The 24,207-nt window shown below is 35.1% G+C and overlaps 1 protein-coding gene across 1 annotated transcript; it reads left to right on the forward strand.

The window, feature by feature from the left end:
- The first annotated feature begins 3,272 nt into the window (after window positions 1-3,272).
- Window positions 3,273-15,422, forward strand: LOC121376259 (exosome complex component RRP43-like). The gene is made up of 10 exons (XM_041504088.1): window positions 3,273-3,371; window positions 7,650-7,686; window positions 10,042-10,105; window positions 10,521-10,594; window positions 11,835-11,880; window positions 12,267-12,372; window positions 13,384-13,429; window positions 13,839-13,935; window positions 14,639-14,759; window positions 15,257-15,422. Exons 1-10 carry the CDS (start codon window positions 3,355-3,357, stop codon window positions 15,405-15,407), a joined length of 759 nt encoding a protein of 252 aa, XP_041360022.1. The 5' UTR covers window positions 3,273-3,354; the 3' UTR covers window positions 15,408-15,422.
- The last annotated feature ends 8,785 nt before the right edge of the window (window positions 15,423-24,207 follow it).

A 24,207-nucleotide genomic window follows, 5' to 3' on the forward strand; every position in this document is an offset into this window, starting at 1 on the left:
ATATATATATATATATATATATATTAGTAATGTTATATATATATATATATATAATATATATATATATATATATATATATATATATATATATATATATATATATATATATATATCAAATATTTTGACGTTATGTGGCAAATATATAAAATATATTTACAAACTATTCACTGGTAATGCGTATCAGTATTGACATCAAGTGTTAGCAGTGGGTATTGGTAAATCGCGGACCGCACAAGAACGCTTGACAAACTGATTTTTTTGTTTAACAAAAAGATTTAAACAATGTGTTCGTCAACTGTGCATAGTTAAGAAACATGGTGTGGGTTTTTTGGGGGTTTTTTTTTTTTGGGGGGGGGGGCGTTTCATATAGTGGCCTTAAAATTGAAAATGACAAACCGCATATGCGCGGTACGCTACTGAACGCAGTTAGAAACGTTGCACTCTTTCCTGTTTACCGGAGGGTGCTTCACTTTTGTTTACTGGAATGGATTTGTTTACGTCCAAATTGTAGATTTGTTTTACACTGATTACAATCTATTTTGTTTCATGTATGGTAGCTGAAAAATGTACAATAGTATTTCTTTAAATATCGTATTTGTGTTTGTGTCGTTAGATGAACGCAGTTTGGGACGTCGAGGGTATATATACTTAACTCCAAAAGAAACGCGAAAATTTTAAAATATTAAAAAACCCACATTTCAATAAACTATGTACAAATCGATTAAGTTGACCAATAGCCATCTTGTCAGCGTATCCAATTCCACATAACGCATGAAAAATTGACGACCAAAATCGATCTGGAATGCAAAACGGGTGGATCATGAAAGATGCGAATTGCACGTGAAACACTACCAGGCCTGGGTATAAAAGAAACGCCAGACAGCAATGTTCAACTCATTTTACGAGTAGCGATACAACGATGCCACGACTTAACGCTGATTCCAGACATAGAGCTTTGGGGAATTTGGAGGCCGGAATGGATGCCAGGCAGTTTGCACGTGCTTTCGGTGTCCATGTCTCGACAATCTACCGTCTCATAGACCGATTTCTACAGAACAACAACGTCGTCGACCGTCCACGTAGCGGCCGTCCCAGAGTGACGTCACAGCGCCAGGACCGTTACATCGTCCGAACTCACATGCGTGATCGGTTCGTACCAGCCACCACAACAGCCCGGCAGACAGTGGGAACCCACAACCGCCCCGTTTCCTACACCACGGTACGACGTCGTCTGATCGCCATCCATCTGAACTGTCGTCGACCGTACATTGGACAACGTCTCACACAGCGACACCGCCTTGCACGACACAACTGGGCTGTTCTGCATCGACAGTGGCGGAACCGACAGTGGCAGAACATCGTCTTCTCCGACGAAAGCCGCTACTGCTTAGATAGGGCCGACGGTCGTATGAGGGTGTGGAGGCGTCGAGGTGAGCGCTTCACAGATGCGTGTGTTATGGAGAGGGCCGTTGGGGAGGGCCTTCCGTCATGTTGTGGGGTGCCATATCCTGGGGACGTCGTGTACAACCTGTCATCTTCGACAACAACGGCCGAGGACGCGGCAGGGGCGTCACAGCACAGCGCTACATCGACGAAGTGCTCACGCCTGTGGTGGTGCCTTTTTTCGCGGGTCACCGTCAGATGGTTTACCAGCACGACAACGCCAGGCCACACACGGCACGGGCCACCCAGGCATTCCTGGCACAGCACAACATCATCACAATGGACTGGCCAGCTTTAAGCCCGGATCTGAACCCCATCGAGCACTTGTGGGACGAGGTTCAGCGCATGATGAACCAACGCCCTGCTCCCGTGGTGACACAGCAGCAGCTCCGCCAGGCCGTCGTGGACACCTACAACAACGTGCCCAGGGCCTTCATCAGGAACCTCTTCCTCTCCATGGGTAGGAGGTGTGCGGCGGTCATGGCCAGCAATGGCGGACACACCCGCTATTAGTGGACATGTTTGAGTGGCATGTGACGCCATTGAAGAAGCGCCATGGCCTTGACATTTCAAATGACAATGCGACCTCGATTTTTAACATGTCAATAACATGAAATCTCATCTTTACGAATTGTTTAAGTTTTTCATAGAAACGATTATTTTAAGAACTTTGGGACGTATTTCAATGAGTGCACTCAAAACCTCCAATCTACGTATTCGCGTTTCTTTTGGAGTTAAGTATATAATAGAGAATACACAACAATACAAACTTATCCCATCCATCTGTCAAGAACCTTTAAATTATATTTTCAAAAACAACGGGTTTGAGGATCAGCGCCTGTGAATAATTGCAACTTTAAACTGTTGACGTGTTCAGAAGCCCGACAGCGAGCGGTGCTAATGTTTGCAAACTATTTTGACTGGGTCCCGAAATGTGTAGCATAGAAATTAAGTGACAAACGTAGGCTGGCCCCGTACTTATAAACCTTAAAGTCTAGCCTTTAATAAAGTCCAGACTTTAACGTCATGGCAACGCCATTCAAATAGCATTACGTTAAAGTCGGGACTTTATTAAAGTCTAGACTTTAAGTATTATAAGCACGGGCCTATCTGTGATATTTGTATTTTTGCACAGTTCTTTACACTGTTTTTATTTAAATCTTGAATTTTTATATTGATCAACACTTTATTTATTTGCATTACTATAGTTTGACGCCCAATAGCCGATGTATTTTTCGTGCTGGGGTGTCGTTAAACATTCATTCATTCATTCATTTGGACCGGCCTCAGTGGCGTCGTGGTTAGACCATCGGTCTACAGGCTGGTAGGTACTGGGTTCGGATCCCAGTCGAGGCATGGGATTTTTAATCCAGATACTGACTCCAAACCCTGAGTGAGTGCTCCGCAAGGCTCAATGGGTAGGTGTAAACCACTTGCGCCGACCAGTGATCCATAAGTGGCCATGGTTTGTGCTATCCTGCCTGTGGGAAGCGCAAATAAAAGATCCCTTGCTGCTAATCGGAAAGAGTAGCCCATGTAGTGGTGACAGCGGGTTTCCTCTCAAAATCTGTGTGGTCCTTAACCATATGTCTGACGCCATATAACCGTAAATAAAATGTGTTGAGTGCGTCGTTAAATAAAACATTTCTTTCTTTCTTTCATTCATTTGGTTGAACTTGCCCCTGGCGCTCGCGAACAATTTGACTGGTACCATAGTCTTCTATCATATCACATTCATCTCACGTGAAACGCAAAAAGCAGTCTAGTGAGCGACTATCGGTCTAAAATATGCATTGGGCGTAATATTTTTTAAAACCAGTTAAAATAAGAAACCTGTTTTGATTGGTTGTTAATGCCACACCTCTACCAATACGCGAATCTATTACTGCAGATGTTGGCAACTGCTCCAAAATGGCCGTCGACTACAAGTGAGAAAATGTGCAATACTTTAAACTAACAATACATCAATTGTTTTCAGAATTTTTGTGCAATACTGTTGTTAATATATGTATATTTTTGGTTTTACTAATTTTAAATGTCGTTTTAGTTATTGTAATTAAATGTGTCATTTATAATTATTATTGTTAATTATTATTATCATCAACGTCCCTAACTGCGTTATGCTTCAAACTCCGTTCGATTATTTGGCAAGAGCTCCACCCGTTCCCCCCATCATTTATAATAGTTTAGGGTTAGGGTTAGGGATAGAGTTAGGGTTAGGGTTAGGGATAGAGTTAGGGTTAGGGCCCCATGCCCCACTTTTCTATATATACCCCATCAAAAAATCCCTCTTTAGATCGATAACTAATGGGGGTAACGGGCGGTACACTTTCCGATTATTTGATCGTGATGTTGTCTGCTAGTAGTTTATTTGGGTTTCTAGACGTTTTGTACCCAAACCTGTTCGTACCATACCGTTTCGTAACCACTAGTATACCAGTTCGTAACCAATTAAATAATGTCATACATTACACCTAACATTAATATATTTTTTAAATACACAATTATAATGTTATATTACAAACATATTGTAACATTTAGCAAAAAATGTTTTGTAATAATCACTCAGTATCTTTTATAAGCATTAAATAAGCAATTATGTGCTGTGCATCACTGAAGCATGCCGTTTCGTAACCAAAAAGCATACCTTTTCGTAACCAAAAAGCATACCTTTTCAAAGCCAAAGAGCAATTCTTTTGTCATAAAACCATTTAATATTTGATTGTATTAACCCGTGTAATAACGGTATGCAAATTTCATGTCATATGCAAATTTAAAAGTTCATAATGCTACTTTCACCTGTCAATAATTGAAGGACTCGGTGCTAAATAGGGAATACGTCACATTTTGAAAGTTTTGAGAAATATACCAACATATAAGTTTTTATTAATTTCACATTTACCTTTACCATAAATACAATTGTATGAATGTACTGGGTTTCAATATCTCTATATATAATTATGTTAATATTACTATGTTTGTAAATATTATTATGTTTGTACATAAAATGTTTTTTGTCATGTAAAAAGAAAAATGTTATGTGTTTGAAATATATCAACAAATAAGCTGACTTCATTTACATGATTCTTCGTGACAATTTCTAATCGCTAATTATTAAAATGTAGTTGGCTTGGATTTTTTTTATTTTTTTTATTTATTAAATAACATGTACAAATGTGGGTACGAACTGGTATGCCGATGTTCCTCTGGTTACGAACTGGTATGCCTTTGGGTACGAACCGGTATGGTACGAAACGGTATGGATACGAAACGACCTGATACCGTTCATTTGTGAGTGGGGGGTTTTCACAGTGCAGGAACATTTTCATTAACAAAAATTTCAGACAAGTAAGTATCTTAGAAATACATTGTTCGAGAGCTAGATGGACATTTGGACGGTTATGATCGCTGTCTCGGCCAGAGATAACTCTATAGTGAAAACACAGAATTGCTGCTTACCACCAGGTAGGCAAAGTATTCCGCTTTAATACACCAATAACTATGTTTGACGTTAAATACCAATGTTACATTGATAATGTTCAAGTTTGCTGATAACAAATATTTGACATATTAATCACTAATACACACTGCAGGAAGAAACCAGTCAGCACCTACATATTTAACTGGAACATTATTGCAAGGGGATGCAGTTTGGGATGTCTTTTTCTATTATATTCCAGCACTAGAGAGGACTCTATGTAACAGATCCAGTGGCAAGAGTTCCTTATTTCTCCCAGCTAACCAGGGCTCGTGCTGTCGTTCGCCAAAGTCGCCAATTGCGGGGAAAAAATAATAATTGCGAAATAATTTTCATTTTGGCAAAACAAATTGCGAAAGATTTTTTTCCATCTCGATCTTTAGAACCAAACACTTCTTCAACCAGTTTTGTTCTGTTGATCCGCCTCATGGTGTAAATAAGCACTATTTGCATGTCCATGATGCCAGTCTACTATTCAGTAGTGTACTGCCAGCTGCTTGTCGTAAAGTTAGAAAACACGATTAAATAAAAGTAAATACTGTTTAAGACATGTTGCATTATTGATACTAAATGTTTGATTACCATGACAACAAGTTTTAAATTTTATTAGTCGTGTTTTGTCGTACCAGTTAATGTTGTAAATCTAGGTCACTTTGTTGAGTTCATTTCCACGAAGTGGGTATGTTGGTGAGGAATACATATTGTTTCTCACTTATAATGCGTTTTATACAACCATTATTAGTTTAACCTTTCTACGTTTACAGATTATATTTCAAACATTAAATGGCGATGGGCGAACAAAAATAGCCACCCAGGGCTAGCCGTGCTAACAAATGTTTTAAATATTTGTTACGGTTAGGGATACCTGTATACAATATACAGGGTTGAAAATTAGCAGTTGCCCGTTTATTGGCTAAGGGCGACTAAGCATTTTACAAAGGTAGTCCGTTGGGTGACCATCGATTTTAGAGTCTGGCGAGTATGGTACCAGTTAAAAAAAAAATGCACTGAAACTGAATCGAATGACCAATGTGACAAAACACACCACGTCTCCACTGGCGCAAACTACAGATCTGGCAGGAGACGATATTATAGAACATATTCTACATTTTGACAACGCCAGACTGACCAGACTCAGTCTCAGCTTCTACGATTTTGGTCTGGGGCTGTAAACAAATATAGCTCAAAACGTATTGCAGTTGTCAGCTTATTGGAATGGACTGGATGCACCATAATTATCTAGTAAACCTACTTTTTGACATTATTAAATGTTATTGTACAAATTAATTCTATTAAATTAGCTTGCTAGTATTTTATTCTGGGACAAAATCAGAATTTATCTTGTAGTGTTAACTCATACTAACAATGGAATTTTCCATTTCTACAGTGATTATTCCAAAAGTCAATTAATTGACATGTAAATATAAAATCAATATAAAAACATATTAATTTATTAAATTGTAAACCCATACCATCTGAAATAACTTTTGAAAGTTGAGTGTAAATAAAAAAATATATATATTTATAAAACTGCATAGGTTAAATCTTTTCTGATACAGGTTTTAAGGCAATTGATGGAACATCCAAGGTAATCTCAATGAAAAACCGTAATACAAGATCGAGGCCGTATCTCTGCACAATGCTGAGTTGAATGGGTATTTGGCAAAGAGTGGATGATTCCATCAATCTTTATCTAGTGCCTTGTTTATAGAAAGACAGCCACTCCCAAGGAAATCCTTTACTGGATAGTTCATCCTTCTTGCATCGCCATAAAGAGGACTGTCATTCTCAGACTAATTTACTAAAACACATGCAGTTCTACCTTTTAATTTAGTTTTAGTCTCTTTATACATAAATTGGCTGTTCTAGCATTTTTCATTACACCTGTATTAAAAATTATATTTAATCTGTATCATTTAATGGTAATTTGTAAAGAACCATTTTTAGTTATAATGAAATTCTTTTCAAAAAATGTTATTTGAGTTGATATGGGTTTAAAACTTAATATGTTTTTTGATATGAATTTTAACTTTATTCATTATGAAGTTACATGCCAGTTCATTGTTTTCCTTTTGAGGCAAATAGACTATATACATGGTTATTATTCAAACAACAAAAATTCTAGTTTTGATTTTCATTGTGCAGTTAAATTGGAGGGCTAGTTGAATTTGAGAAGGGTCAGTAAGATTTGTCTTCAACTGGCCCTGCTGGCGACCATGGTTTTCATGTTAATTTTCAATCCTGAATATACCTTTTAAAACTTTTTTTTTGTTCTATATAACCAACATACACATACATGTATGTATGTCTGTAATGTTTATATTTCGTAATCCAATATCACTATGTTTTGCCTTTGAGTGTTTTTTTTTTTTAAATATTCTGAGTAAAATTTCCTCGACAAGGGAAATTTTATTCCTCAGATGTTCATTTCATTCCTTCACAATATATTTATATTTAAACTTTTATTAAAGTGCAGTATTACTTGATGATCCATTATTTGCCGAGTGGCTACAGTCTTGATGGTTTGGAGTTCTTATCCAGATTCTTAATGAATATTCAGTTGATAACACTAATTCAATACCCCAAATGCAGGCCTCTGAAAATTGCATGAGGCCTAAATGTGGGGAAAATAAGGAACTCTATCCGAATCTGGTTTTGTTGGGATCTCGTTAAGACCGGTTCCACTATAGTATTAATGTTGACATTATTTTTTTAATATATATAATAGGACTGCACAACCAAAAGAATACTACAGAAAATTTCTGGTAAGTAAACTAGAATTACTATTATTTTACTTTAGAATATGTTAGATATTCTTAAACTTAAACACCCTTTGTTGAGAACATCATTCGTTATTTTTTTTTATAACATATACTAATAAGACATATGATTACAAACTAAAGACATACAACTGGCTGCTCCTAGGTGATGACCAGAAGATACATAAGAAGTAGAATACTACATTTGTTTCCATTAGATACCATTTATCTTACAATTCATTGTTTAAAAACATATCTAACTTGCTTAAAATCGCTTGTTAAAACAACTGATCGTAAGATGGTATCTAACGGCCACTCATGTAGTATCTTTATATCTATATATGATTAATTGAACATGAATTAACAATATTGAACATCATTACACAAGATGATATTATTAATTTTATAAGACTCATGGCTGCCAGTGAGGGGCAGAATTGTTTTGGAATGCTTCATTTCATTCATTTCATCTTATTTTCGTGCTTATATCCAAATAAGGTTCAAGCACGCTGTCCTTGGCACACTCCTCAGCTATCTGGGCTGTCTGTCCAGGACATTGGGTTAGTTGGTTAGTGGTTAGTGAGAGAGAAGGGGGTGTAGTGGCCTTATTCCTACCCATTTGAGCCCTTAAGAACTCGCTCTGGGTGGGAGCCGGTACCGGGCTGTGAACCCTGTACCTACCAGCCTGTAGTCCGATGGCTTAACCATGACGCCACTGAGGCCTGTTTTGGAATGCACTACATTATTTTAGAAACACTTCCCTGTAAATAGACTGCTAAAATGTTTCAATTATTATAACGTATATATTCAGCCAAATGTAAGTCAAATTTCTCTTTCCTGTGTTTATCATTATGGCAACTGTCTTATATTGTATTCTTTATTGTATGTTTTTATTTTTTAATTAAATTTTGCGACAGTTATAATTTTATTATATATTAATTTCCACCCCCCTCCAAACCTCCCCCAAAGTTCCCTTGGCATTCCGCCTCATGTCATTGGGGCCCCCTAAATGGATTTTTTGGATCTGTCACTGAACATGGCAAAAAGGCCTGGATAAATCCCTGCCTACTGAATATGGAATTATCTAAAACGTATGAGGTCTGGGGGTTTTATATTTCACACTCATTACTATATGGGCCTACAATGTTCAAGGAAGGTGGCAAATATCCATATAGAAATGGGTGTGGAATATCAAAGTAGGGTTATTGGTTTTTGGATGGCCAACATGAATGCTCTCGATTGTTACAACCACATACCTTTCCTTAATTGTATTTGATTATGCCTGCCACATGGTCATATGGTCTGTAATGCAACAAATACAAAACTTAATCATCTTCTTTTAACCAGTTTTCTTCTACATTTGATTGCAAAAACAAACCATTAAATCAGCATAACAGTTTATGTTTATGAAGTGTGCTGTCAGTTTCACACTTATCATGAAATATGTCATTCTTTTTATTCATTGTTCAATCGTTAATAGATATTATAATCCCATGTAGGGAATATTGTATAACAAGTATTTCTATAAAGATTACCTACAGTACTTATATGCATTCTATACATGCACCCCTGTGTGTGCTGTAACCTCACCGTGGTGCAGGGGTGTAACTTTCTTTGAGAATGGCCAATACAGCACAAAATTGAAGTTTTGAGTAAAATTCAGTATCTGTAAAATTCTGTAATATTTGTGTTTTTGCACAGTTCTTTACACTGTTTTTGTTTAAGTCTTGAATTTTTATATTGATGTTGATCATCACTTTATTTATTTGCATTACCATAGTTTGACACCCAATAGCCGATGTATTTTTCGTGCTGGGGTGTCGTTAAACATTCATTCATTCATTCATTCTATACATGCAGGTCGCAATATTTCACAATAACCGCTGTTCTGTCCGCGTGTTGGTTATGCAACTTTAAAATCTTGAGAACCATCAATCAGTTACGTGGTGAACAATTACATTCTAAAATTAAAAGTACCATATATCAGTAATGAAAGTGAAAATTAGTTTGTTTTTAAATACATTTCAACCACCAATGTAGCACAGAACCATAGTTCAAGTGTTTTAGGATTAGATAGGTCTAGGATTAGATAGATCTAATTCATCGGTTACGAGAACTATATTCACATTACCGAACAATTGGTTACCTAAGTAAAACTCACATTAACTTACTTCCGGTTACCATATATTTTGAAATATTGTCAACTGCACATATGTATATGCATACTATATTACACTGACCTCTGTATAATGGCTGCTTGATAATAAAGACCATGTTTAGCCGGACCTTGCGTGGTCTTTGATCTATGGACTGTAGCTGATGGAATAATCTGAATAATTTCTTCTCTTTTTGACTTTCTAGGAAAAGGAAGTGCGCCCCGATGGTAGAGAGCTAGCAGAATTCCGTCCAACTGTTTTGAACATTGGTAGAATATTTGTCATTTTTATTTATATCATATCTTTTATTCTCATATTACAGAAAGGTCATAAATTGTACAAATATTTGTCTTTTAAATTATTATAGCTTGGTCTGGGAGTTTTACAATTAAAACAATCTTGTATACAGTTCACTGGTAAAGTTTAAACATATAAATGAAAATTATATTAAATTTCTAGATAATTTCTTTATAACCTTATAAAAGTTTCTTTAAACTTAAAATTAATATTAATTTTTCTCTTTCTCTTTCGCTTTTAAGGTAGCAAGTTGAAACATATGATGCCAGAAAGTCTGAACGAACTGTTAGTGCACTGTACTTTTAAATAAATGTACACACACAATCTTGTAAGAATATGTAAAAATACTGTATGTTTAATCATGATGAACATTGCTCGTTGCTATAGGAAGCGTGTCAACAGCTGAGGGTTCGTCTCTGATCAAGTTTGGAAACACAACTGTAATGTGCGGAATCAAGGCCGTGAGTGTGTCTTCATTTATTTTAATACAAACAAAATAAACAATTCTTTACCATTGTCTAACCAGTTAAGATACAGACCTTTTAATTTTATGATAAAGCACCTTTTCAATTTGATATATTATGTTTGGTGATGTTATATATTTACTAATCAACTTTCTGTTTTATTTCTAAAATACACAGATGCAGTGCTAACCATTTGTTGAGTTATCAGATTTCAGATAAATAATAAACATTAGGTAGTAAATAACATAATGTTGAACACTTTGCAGTCATCATAATTCATTATACATTTCCTCTCTATGACTCTTCAAGTTGTGGTTATGGTTTATAAAAGCAAAAGAGAAGTCTAAATAGGGTGTGCATATTGGGTTGGTATTTAGCCTAGAGATAAAGCACTCGACTGATACATGATCATCTATCCCCATTGGTCTCTGTCTCATTCCGGCCTGTGCTCCACACAAAGACATTGGTATGTACTATCCTGGCTGTGGAATGGTGCATATAAAATATCCCTTGCTGCTAATCGAAAAGAGTAGCCCATAGAGTGGTGGCAGCCAGTTGTATCTCACAATGTCTGTGTGGTCCCTAACCATATAATCGTAATTGAAATGTCTTGATTGCATTATTAAATAAAACACAACTTACTTCTTCCTTTTTAGTAGGGTGATTGTTTGCCCATGTTTTATGTTGTAAGCACATATTTATAAATATATTTTTAAAAAGCACATACTAGTTTAATATTATACCTTCCAACAGCTTAGTGTTTCAGCAAATGCAATAACTCAATACAATGTTTAATAAAACAGCAGGCAATTTTGATATGATATGTAAAACAGTTGAACTTTCTTAATAGGTTCACTTTCTTTTTTTATTTTTCAGTTTATTGTTTAAATGTTGTGTTTTTTTGGTAGTTTTTTTTATATAAATGTGCAAAGTGCAGGTGACAATGAATCAGCTGATATGGAGTTGTCCTAATAAAAAGATTACATAAAGATTCTGATAATTTTTTAAAGAAAAACTCAAATTGTCTGCTCTTTGTTGATACTTTTTCATTTTATTAAGACCGAGGGTGAGAATCAAATAAATGAATTTTACAGAATATCACATTATCACACATTTTTATTGTTAAAAAGTAAGTTACTTCAAATAAGGACAGAACAAATTTAGTTATTAATGGATTATATAAGTTAATCATGATGATTTTGTAATTATTAAATTAATATTTTTATGTATTTCATAGGAACTTGCTAATCCTAAAACAGAGGAACCACAAAAGGGATTTATTGGTAAGACAGAGTACATGAAATTTAAACTTTGAACAGTTTTCAAAGAACTACATGTAAAATTTTCATAATTAAAATTACTTGGAGCTTTCGTCTTCAGATCAGATTTGTTTGTTTGCCATTATATTATTGATGGCATTGTTTAAAGTTGGGGCTCCTTCTTGAGGTATTTATTGTGTATATCAGATAACTGAGTAAATCAATTTAGAAAAATTTATACATTCATTTATATTATTTTAATGTATGTCATAGATGCAAAAGATTGTACTTGTGGAGATATGTGTATAATATTTTGAAAAATTCGAAATAAATATTTCATTAAAAAAACATTAGTTTACCCCTTTTTTTAATTTCATACTGGTACTGAATGTCTATTTTTCTTGTTTCAGTTCCCAATGTGGAGTTGTCTCCACTTTGTTCCCCTCACTTTCGACCAGGTCCTCCGGGGGAACAAGCTCAAGTCATGAGTCACTTTATGGCTGAGGTCATTAAGAAGTAGGTCACATGCTGATTACAAATAACAAAGAGGTTTAATTATCATTTTAATACTCAGTTTATGTAAAGGTATGATTTGACAAATACATTCACTTCAGGTATCTCAACATTATTGGGGGTTTTACATAGCAGAGCATTCTAACATTACCCTATGTAGAAATTAGACGGGGGGGGGGGGGGGGAATGTTTAACTTTCAATAGCCCTTGTGACATCATTCTACGAAAAAAATAACAAGTTTGTCATCTAGTGTTTGAAATATTACCAATCTTTTCTTTGAGGGGTCTGGAAAAGAAGCAGCTATTATTAAACTTCATGATATGGCATTCATTTCTAGATGCAGGAATTAACCCTGTTTTTACACCATGCGTGGTCGGTCTGGGTTTAGTCCCCGTCGGTGGGCCCATTGGGCTTTTTCTTGCTCCAGCCAGTGCACCACGATTGGTATATCAAAAGCTGTGGTATGTGTTATCCTGTCTGTGGGATGATGCATATGAAAGATCCCTTGCTGCTAATTGAAAAGAGTAGCCCATGAAATGGCAACAGCAGGTTTCCTCTCTCAATATCTGTAAGGTCCATAACCATATGTCCGACGCCATATAACCATAAATAAAATGTGTTGAGTGCGTCGTTAAATAAAACATTTCCTTCCTTCCATAATTATGGGAGTTGGATCCCCTTTCAACATTGCATAACCTAACAATCAAATCAATTCTCATTCCAACAACAACAACAAAAAGTTGTACTCTGTTCTGTGAATCTAAGAGGCTGCAATGGTTGTTTGATCCTTTCAAGAACAACATTTCAGAATTCAAAAAAAATATTGAGGTATAGCATCTCTTAATTAAAAATAATTCTAGGCTATAATTTATATAATTAGTTAAATTTCCTAATTTTATAATTTTAAACCAAAATATTTTAAATGAAGTTATAATTCAGGTTTGTTACACAATAACAGAAAATTACATTTGTCTTCTTGCTACATGCTCATTTAACATTTGTTTTTATTTCAGTTCTAAGTGTGTGCAGTTAGAAGATCTGTGTATTGTTCCTGGAAAGGTAAGAGTAAAGTAAGGGTATTTTGTAATATCACTTATTTGCTGTACCTGTATATATTTATTACATTTATGTCAGATGTGTTTAGATTGGTCAAAAGATGTGAGTTAACATGCACTGATGTTATTTGAATTAAATTATGTTAACAGTATTAACCTGAAGTAAGCCTTTGACACAGTATTTCTCTTACATTTCAATTAAGACAGTAATTATTCCACTTGAGATCATCATAGGTCCACCATTGTAGCTTATATATATATACAGGTATATGTACATAAAGATAATTTTGCTACATTGTCCTACATTATGTTCAATATTTAACAGTTTATAGGATGTTATAATTGATTGTTTATTTCCCAGATTCATACATATAACAGTGTAAGATTTGAGATTTTAACATTTATTTCCACAGCTTGTGTGGGTACTTCACGTTGATATGATTTGTCTCAACTATGATGGCAATGTCACCGACGCCTGTGTTTTAGCTTTACTTGCAGCTTTTAAAAATAGTGAGTATATGCCTCTTCAAGATTACTTTTTTATGTTATTTGTCAAGAGTTTTTTTATCAACAGTCTTGTAAGGCTTCCATAAATCCAAAATATTAAATAGTTTACAAATACAATAACAAATAGGCAGGACATAATACAGTATCAAATGTGGCAAAATGACGTAAAAATACAATTAAATGAGAGTGCTCTTCTTTGCACAGTTACTCGAGTCGACAAGAACCATTTAGGTTTTTTGCCAAAGGTTACTGAGAGTAAAATTATGTACCTTAAAATATTGACAATATTGACAGTGTGGTATTGTAATTATTACATCGATCATAATAAGGGAATGGTTGTTCAAATTATTTTCAAATTCCAAAACATTTCAAAGCCAGATCCACCCAGTTGCGACAGTTATGGTCAGTTTTATTTTTATTATGTATCCTGAAATAATTTTGTGGCAGAATGCTTGCTGGGGTGTCATTTTTTGTAATTTCAACAAAATGTTAATAATTAAAGTACATCTAAGTAAATTAATTATTGATAGAATCTTTAATTGCACCTGTTTTTTTCGAAGTTACAAAACAGATAGTGTTATTTTTTTTATATGAACTCGACTTCAAGATATTACAAGTTATCACATTATTTTATTAAGTATAACAAATGTGTATGTGTATTATAGACTAAAAAACGTCTGTAAATGTCATCACGTTGTTTTTTCAGCTGTCCTCCCAACCGTTGAAGTGAATGATGAGACACAGGCAATAGAAACAAAGTTAGACAAACTGCAGCCCCTCCGTGTTCACTCACACCCAGCGTCAACAACCTTCGCAATATTCGATGAGTTAGTGTGACTTAATTAAACCCATTGACATATTTGCAGTATACAAGTCAGTTACTAAGTATCAGTTAGTAGACAGTATTTAAAAAACAAGTAAGAAAATGTTATTGTGTCCATACTTTCTGACACACAAATAAAAGAAATTATGACAATTTGTGAGCTAACTCATATTATACATATTATTCTCATCATAGATTATTAGATCATCGTATTTGTGTTTGGTGTCAGAGTCAAAGGTTAAAGCATTTTAGTTTAAGTCTTTAAAATATTCTATAGGATATGGGAGAGGTTTCCCATTTTATTATGAATGTTTTAATGTTTGTACCTTGACTTTTTAGCACATGTACATGTAGGTGCTCTTACTGGGTGTAGCTAGTGGGATTATTACATGTAGTTTAGTTGGAAGACAGTAACGAATCTTGGTTCCACCCGTCATTGAATTTTTCTATTATGTCTAAATAGTTTTAATGCTTTAAACTGATGAGAACATTTCATTATAGCAACATACTGTTTGTGGATCCGACTGTTGACGAGGAATCTCTCGCTACCGGAGTGTTGACAGTTGTTACCGTGGACGACAAACTGTGCATGGTTCACAAACCAGGTAAAGTTCATCAAGTCAGGCTTCATACGGGTCATAGAATTTACTAATGTTCTTTTCCAGGTCTGGAGAGACATGGAATTTTGATATATAGTCCTTCCTAACCGACATGAACATAGTTTTCTTATAAAAATAATTTCAGTTTCATTTCACTGAAAAAAAAAAGTAAAAGCATTTTGGAAGTAACAAAAAACAACAACTATTTTTGTGTGCAATTTAAAAAACAATAGGTTCAGAAAATAGATAGATTGTAGTGCATACCGTAGTAAGAAAATAACGTTTACTGTTGGGAAGGTCATGGGACGAATGTTTAATGACACTACAGCACAAAATAATACATCAGCTATTGGGTTTCGGAAAAGGTTGGGAAGTTACAGGAAATTAGTTGCTTTTTTTCCCCCCATTTAAAAGAAATCCAGATTTAAAACATAAAAATATTGTAATATTAATAGTTTTTGTTGAGAAATCCTTGAAAAATGGTCATGGAAAATGTTTTTCAAAAGTTGGTAAATTTTGTTGGTAAAACAAATGTAGACATCAGTTAAGTGAGAGGCAATGACATCGTCTTCTGTAGATGTGCTAAAGTCGACGACAATCGCCAAAATGTGTGTGCACAGAACAGCGTGCTTGAACCTTAATTGGATATAAGCACGAAACAAAGTTGTCTTTCTGCTGGCAATTGGTAGTCTGAAACATGCATTATGCCAGAAGCCATATAAACGTATTTAAATGTGTTAAAGGGAGAATAAAACTAAAACATGAGCCTTGTGTGTTGGAAAGATGCATACACTGACCATCAACACATACTGACACTTTGACGCATGACAAACGCGTAATTGTAGCGTAAAAGGGACATTTCTGTGTTTGTTGCAAATTGTAAAATGTTATCGACTAACAGATACTTTTTAACGATTGTAATTACATATCAAATATATTTGTTGTGCATAAAATATTGGTGGCTGTATATTAAACGTGTTTCTGATCTTTCTAATATTTGTACTAGGTTAAATTTCATTTTATTTCCTAAAATTGTCTTTTTCGTACGTACGAAATTATTTGAAGACAAAATCCAGTCTGGACTTCTTACAAATATTAAGACTACCAGAAACACATTGAATATACAGACATTGATATTCTAAACAAGAAAATATATTTAGCATGTATGTTTAATCGTACATATATTTTATTTGTCGGAACTATTTTATAATGCAGCAAACCCAGGAATGTCCCTTTGATAAAAAAAAAACCGTGATTATTCCTGGCCACAGACCACAATTAATTTCGAAATATGTTTCTATATAGCTTTAGTGGCTATAACATTTTTATTAATATCAGCAGGCCCGTGGATTTTAGTATGTACCTTTGCCTGCTTGGGGGACACATACCCTGAAAAGGACAACATCTGTTGTCAAGCTGATTCTCCCAGGGTATTGTTTTAAACAAACACACCCTCTAAACCTGGCCGGACTACACCCATTTTACACAAAAGGCACTACTTTTGCATGGGCCGGAATTACCACAAACAAGTGTTCAATGTCAACAAGTTACACATGTTTACAAACTGCATGCTCTCCCCTGTCGATTTCAGTCAAATCGTTGCCACTTCATAGCTGTTTGCCATGAAATAATCACAGTCAAACAGCAGACTACTTGCGCGGACAAATTTCCTGCTAACTGGGGACAGCCATTTTCTTTTCTTTTCGATGCGTCCGGTACTGTAGCTTGGGGCGAAGGGAAGGGAAGGGAACTGTATTAACGTGCCCACATCCTTTCGGTTCAGGCACGCCCACCATGGACTCGGGTTCTGACTTCGCCAGCCATCGATTCCATGGCGGGGGGGGGGGGGGGGGGGGGGGGGGGGGGGGGGGGCTCGGGGCGAAGTGACCGCAGTTCCTGACCAACTCCTTTATGCACAGTGTAAACAAAAGAACTAATTTACGACAAGGCGCTTTTCTTTAATAAACCTGACTTGTAAAATAGCATAAATGACGTGATAATATAATAAACTATTTAAGTAAATATATTTCAAGCTGCATTAACGGAACGAAATGGGGTTATAGTATTTTTTCTCTCTTAAATAATCCAAAGAAAACATGTACAATATTAGGCCTATTGGTATGCTATGTTGGAGCATTATCTAGGTCAACTGCAAACCCAATGGCCAGCTTGTTTTTCTTCAATTAGCGGGACGCCAGTAGAACTGGGAATTTACGCGATTTGCGCAGGCTCTGAGCTTCTCACGTGAATTTGAACAAATTTAACTGTCTTGATTGAGGGGTCTTCTTATACCTCCAAAATATATTTATATCCATAGAGGTATGGTACAATACCTTTCCATGGGTCGGTGGGGTATTTGCCTTGAAATGTTGACAGTGGCCAGCGGTGGGTTTTTTTTAATGCGCGGTCGGTCTAGGATCGATCCCCATCGGCGGGATTGTTCTAGCCAGTGCGCCATGACTGGTATATAAAAGGCCATGGTATGTGATATCCTGTCTGTGGGATGGTACATATAAATGATTTCTTGCTAAAAAAACAAAATAATAAAAAAAAGTATTTTTTAAATGTAGCGGGTTTCCAAGGCGCGTGTGCAGGGATTTAAGCGGGGTTGGGGTTATAGACTGTGTTGAGCGAACTTTATATCGGGCCATGTTCCCCCAGAAAATATATTTCAATTTCCCAATTCCCTGTGCATGCTATTATTATATGGTAACCAGACACTGTAATTTTAAACAAACTTTTAATTTAAAACTGCAAGTTAACTGATTATTTTGAATTGCAGCATAAAGTATTAATTATGACCAGCATATTTAGTGAATATAGTTTCAATTTAAGTACATTAGAAATTTACATAATCGTGCCACCACTTAAAGGTGCTATATCAGAAGTTATATGTGAGCATCTGTTAGTGATAAAGATTCTCCAATAAAAATGTATTTTCTACTAGTAAATAAAATTATTTCCTATAATCATTTATGGGCATATAGTTAAAGGTGTAGTCTTTAAATGTTAAAGCAAAGTTTAATAAGAACATGATTTGCAATAGCTGTCATTATGCAACTTTGAGTTAGCACCTTTAATACCGGTGTAATAGATCACAAACTCAGAATAGTTCTTGACAGTTTTGCTCAAAAGTTACTTATAAATGTCTACAAATATTTAGTTTTGGAGAGGGATGGGGTAAACTGGCATCAGAAACAGTCCCTCACATATTGTAACAACAATGAAACTGACACACGTTGACCAAAATTTGTTATAGTCTGTTCCATTAAAGTGCACACATCACCTGTTTACTGACATGCGCAGTACCATATATTTTGCAAACGCATTCACCTGAACGCAGTTAGAAACGTTGCACCCTTTTCTGTTTACCGGAGGGTGTTTCACTTTTATTTATTAGAATGGATTTGTTTTACCACATTTGATAATCGACGAAAATAATTTTAATTCTATTTCCAACAGTACTTTAGTTGTAGTGTACTGGCTGGAACAAGAAATAGCCCAATGGACCAACTGACAGGGATCGATTCCAGACCGACGGCGCATCAGGCTGAGTGCATTAACACTGGGCTACTCCCCGTCCCACCACAGAAAACAACTCGTGATTAGCAGTAATGACCATTTCAGATTAACATCCACATAGGACTACAGGGGCCTAGTTGGAATGGGGAAATAATACAAAGGATAAGAAAAGGATTTTTTTAAACCCATCTCAGCACATTTTAATATTTGCCCATTTGCTGTCTAAGAATTATTATTTTGACACTACTGGTATATGTAAAGAGAAAAACTGCTTCTGCTAGACTCCTCATACTAAATAACAAGACAAAGGGATCTGAATTTATATGCACTAAATACAAACAGGATAACACATATCACAACCTTTGTGGTACATATCATGGAGCAAAGCTTGAGAAAGGTTAAAAAAAACTCCAGACGGAAAGTCCACAAAACACCTTATGGATACAGTTTTATTGTGTACTGGCTGCACTGATCTGTTACTTCCCTTTGGACTGGAGACAGCATTACAAAACCTAGCACCTAATATACAGAGGATTCATCACAAGTGTTTTTTAATGTGGAAAATATCAACCAAGTCTGTGTTTGTGTTAATCGGCATTTGTTGAGGCTTTGCATTAATTAATTTGATGTCACAAATTTAACTAAATCTTGTGAAAATGTTAGTCAGATATACAGGTCTTGTTGGCTTGTAAACAAATGACCCATTGACGGTAACACATTATTACCTAAAGACCTTGCAAATTTGTATATACCTTAAATTTGCATACCATTTTTACACAGGATAATATTCTAAATTATCAAATGGGTTTATGACATGGATATCATGGGTAAGTTATAGGATAAAATGGCTTATCAGATGACCAGAGCTGATGCAAGCTCTACCATCGAGCTTTAACCACTGTTAAAAATGAGAAAAGAAACTTAAATGTCCATTGTACCAGATAAAGCAATGTCTAGCTTATAAAACTTAGTCTAGAATTGTCTTTAATAATGTCTTGAGATTTTAATTTCATGGCAACACCATATAAATTGTGTGTGCAATATTATTAAAGACTTTGATCTAAGACTATAAAGTTTTACAAGTAGATCCTGAATGGCTAATTTAATTCAGCCTCTTACTATCAATACCCTTCACATTCCACTATATATTCTACATCCTCCCCACCCCCCACCCCCAATTAAAAAACAAAAACAAATCACATTGTCACATTCTGTTTTTGTATTCTTTAATAACAGCAAATTATCCAAGTCAAATTGAATTTCAATGACACCAGTTATTCAGTTTTGTTGATGCATGTTCTTTAGGTGATATTTGTAAATATCAAAATTGCAATTTTAAATAAAACTACTTGAAATATATCAACATAGATTAGATAAAATTAACAAAAAACACTAAACCTCTACACTACTACAAATGGAAATAGCCGAATGACCATGTAGAGGAAACTAGGTTATTTCACAACCAAGAACATAATACACCTTTAAAAAAAATGTAATCTAAAATAAAATAAATATATTTTAACACTTAAAACATTCCTATATTTATGTAGGTTTTTAAAAGCAGGCACTGGCTGTCATTACAGAAAGTCCCAATAACAGGCTCTAGGAGTTCATAATGTTTTAAACGTGGTTGTATTACAGACTATATTTATGTAGGTTTTTAAAAGCAGGCACTGGCTGTTATTACAGCAAGTCCCAATAACAGGCTCTAGGAGCTCAGAATGTTTTAAACGTGGTTGTATTACAGACTATATTTATGTAGGTGTTTAAAAGCAGGCACTGGCTGTTATTACAGCAAGTCCCAACAACAGGCTCTAGGAGCTCAGAGTGTTTTAAACTTGGTTGTATTACAGACTATAATGATGAACAAACCAATCAATTAAAATCTACATTGTGTTTTATGAACTCTATGTTGTACTCAATAATTAAACTGGTACTTAATTAATAGTTCAAAATTTGAACATCACCAGGTGTCTGAAATCTGATAAATGTATTTCTGACATTTAACTTTTGTTTTTTAAACAGTAAAATTTAAGAAGATCCAATTTTTAATGTTTAACGATTGATGTAACACATTTGTTTAAGCCTTTGCAAAATTATTTAAGCTTTGTACTGCAAGTATAAGCATGGTAAACACACATTTTAAAGCAATTATACTAACAGAATAATCGGTAGCCGTATTTCAGATTGCACAAATAATAGATAAACAACTATATTGTATTTCACAATCTATAACAGATCTAAACCAAGATTTTTTAAATTAACATTTCCCATAATATTCTAATAGCAATACAATTACTACTGATCTCTAAAGTTCAAATTTGTATAAAACAAAAAACATTAAAGATTACATCACAGGTATCTCATAAGCAACATGCTTTAAAAATTAAATTCTGCATTCATGTTAATATCTATTGAAAGAAAGCATGGTATTTAGATGTTAAGAAATTACTAGCTATAATCAAAAATAGTAATAGACACACATTCCAATCATAATCTGTCATGTTCCAATATTAATTGTATTATTTTTTTTTAACACAGTGTACAACATTAACTAATCTACTTGTGTATTTTAACACAAAATAGAGGCCCACTGGGCCAATTCTGACTCATATTAATGGTAACATTGCTTGAACCAAATTAAAAGTTCCACAGTCTATTGAATTGCAGAATCATTAAAATCCTTTGGTACCTGAACCTGATGAAAGACCTAAACCCAATTTGGGGCAAATCCTTAAGGAGACACCACACAGTACAAGTGCAAAGCAACTGATGAAGTCATAATGTTAGTCTTGTCAGTCAGACTCTTAAACAAGGCACTCAAATTGTGTGGCATTACCTTGACTAAAATAGTATTTTCACTAATAGCATTCTAACCCTTATCCTGCCGTTGACGTGTATACACGTCAAGCGTCATCACAATGACGTCACTTTGCATTGTTTTCATTTAAAAATCATTTTCTAAATTAATTGTTGACATTTTTGTCAAAAACAAAGTAAGAAAATGTCAATAAATAGTCTTAGAATGACATATCCAAATATTTGTTAAATTGCTGTTGTACATCTTATGTTTTTTTTAAAACAAAAATGACCCGTCAAATGGCGCGTGCTATTGTTTGTTATTGTTTCTTGTTTTTTTGGTAGCAGTTTCTTTTATCTCTACAAAGTTGTCATAATATACTATTATATATGAACTACATTATGACAGTTGCATTAAATTAGAAAAAGTATCACTTTTAATGCCTAAAAAAGGTACAAACACAATCAAATAATTGTAATCCGACGGCATAAACAGTCGTCGAAAAGCGCCATTTCCCTGTTTCTATTTATAAACAACAGGTCATGTGACAGCACATTTCCCGCCATACAATTTGACAGCAGTAGTACACATTGCTTGCATGTGCGGCTAACTGTTTTCATTAATAATTACAACGTGGTTACTTATACTACAGCAGACGATAGTCTAACTAACTATGTTTACTTGAACAGTTACGTCGACTATATGATCGAATACGCACATGTGCTCGGTGTTCGTCGTTGTTTTGTTGTGTTGTATTCCTGCCAGTTTTTCCTTTTCAACATTCACATTAGTATTAATCACTACTGAGTGATATATATTTGTTCTCATTTTTTAAAAATGAATTACAAACGATAGGTTACGAATATCTGCTGAAGTAGTCTGCAGAATACCGTGACCTACATTATTTTGAATAACCAATCACAAAACATTCTCGTTGCGTCACACATAATTATGTGGCGCCACCGGTTTTTTGTTTTTATTACTGTACCAGTCGCGGATCCAAGGATTTGGTGTGTGGGGAGGGAGGGAGGGAGGGGGTGTGTGTGTGTGTGTGTGTGTGTGTGTGTGTGTGTGTGTGTGTGTGTGTGTGTGTGTGTGTGTGTGTGTGTGTGTGTGTGTGTGTGTGTGTGTGCCGTGCATGGCTTTTTATGAATAAGCGTATATAAGCAGTGAATGTTTTGTAATAATGTTGTATGGTGGATGACAATCTTTTAAAAATCAGGCATGTGTGCTGGGATTTTAGGTAGGGGTGTCTGGAGAGCAAAGTTTATAGGGGATTTCTGTAATGCTCCGCCGGAAAAGGGGGGGGGGGGGGGGGGTCGACCCATTCCCTGCACACATATCTGCAAATGTTATAAAGATAAATTAATCATCATGAGGTAAACTGTAGTTGTGTTGCACTGTTGGATCTATTGTATTTTGATAAATTTATTAGTACCAAAATCTAAAATTTGGGCGAATATGACAAAGACATTCGGGCAAATTGAGCTGGCCTGAAACCTTTTCATCATGTACTAGTAGTTCCAACATTTCTCCCACAATACTAGTTGTAATTAAATCCATGTAAAATTGTGTAGTGCTTCGTTTGAAACCCTATATTATATACAGCTGGTTGGAAGTAACGCTAAAAGTAATAAATGTTTTTAGTTGGTGGTATTTTCGTTTAATTCGGGCACAAATTAGCCTGCCCTTCTCCCTCTCCCACCCCTACAAAACAAAACGGGATCCCGTACGCTTATGATTAGTACATCAGGCCTGTACGGTACCAATTGGTGTGGATGTGTCGGGGGTATACACCCCCTTACCGCGAGGTCCAATATTTTTTCCATGCAACAGTTATCAACTGTTTTTTAGAACATCGACACGGTCCTTTTTCGTGTTACGCAACACCCAAAAAAAATTCGTGCGGTAACTATATGGACCTATATAAAATGTGAAAATTACAGTAGGATAATGGTTTGCAATAGATTCAGAGTAAGTAATCACGTTTTTTATTTTAAAAATACGGTGATAACAATTTTTTATTTTTTATTTTAAAATAACAATTAAAAAGAAAAACATTCCACGTACTTTAGTAGGGCGGACACTGTTGTGTAGGCAACGACCCGAAACATTGTTTTTGTCTTAAAAATCGTTAAACAAATTATTTAATGCAATTAAAATGTTGTATTCTCGATCCTATATTGTTGATAAAAATATCAAAGAAAAATCGCAAAAACTTCGAAGTGTAGTTGACCTATATTATCGACCCTTGACCCAGATACAATACTTCGCGGGACCAACTGCCAGTGATTTCTTCTTCTTCTTTCACTCCGTCAATAAACATGTCAGAAGAAGTTGCACAAATATAAATTCATGATTCCGATAATAATGTTTTAAACATTTACTTGTGTGACATCTCAAGTGACCTATTGCAGTAGGGAGCACATTTTCTATGTCCGCTCGGACTACTGTGCGTCACGCGTTTCACGTTTTTGACTTCTCAATTTTTTTTAAATCAGTTCCAACTACATTTTGTGCCACACATAAAC

This window comes from Gigantopelta aegis, chromosome 6 (genome assembly GCF_016097555.1).
Source record: "Gigantopelta aegis isolate Gae_Host chromosome 6, Gae_host_genome, whole genome shotgun sequence".
Classification (NCBI taxonomy): Eukaryota; Metazoa; Mollusca; class Gastropoda; order Neomphalida; family Peltospiridae; genus Gigantopelta; species Gigantopelta aegis.

Coding starts and splice junctions, on each gene's coding strand:
- LOC121376259 (XM_041504088.1), top strand. Junction 10,106..10,520: donor TCCAACTGTTTTGAACATTG/GTAGAATATTTG, acceptor TCGTTGCTATAG/GAAGCGTGTCAACAGCTGAG. Junction 12,373..13,383: donor ATGGCTGAGGTCATTAAGAA/GTAGGTCACATG, acceptor TTTTTATTTCAG/TTCTAAGTGTGTGCAGTTAG.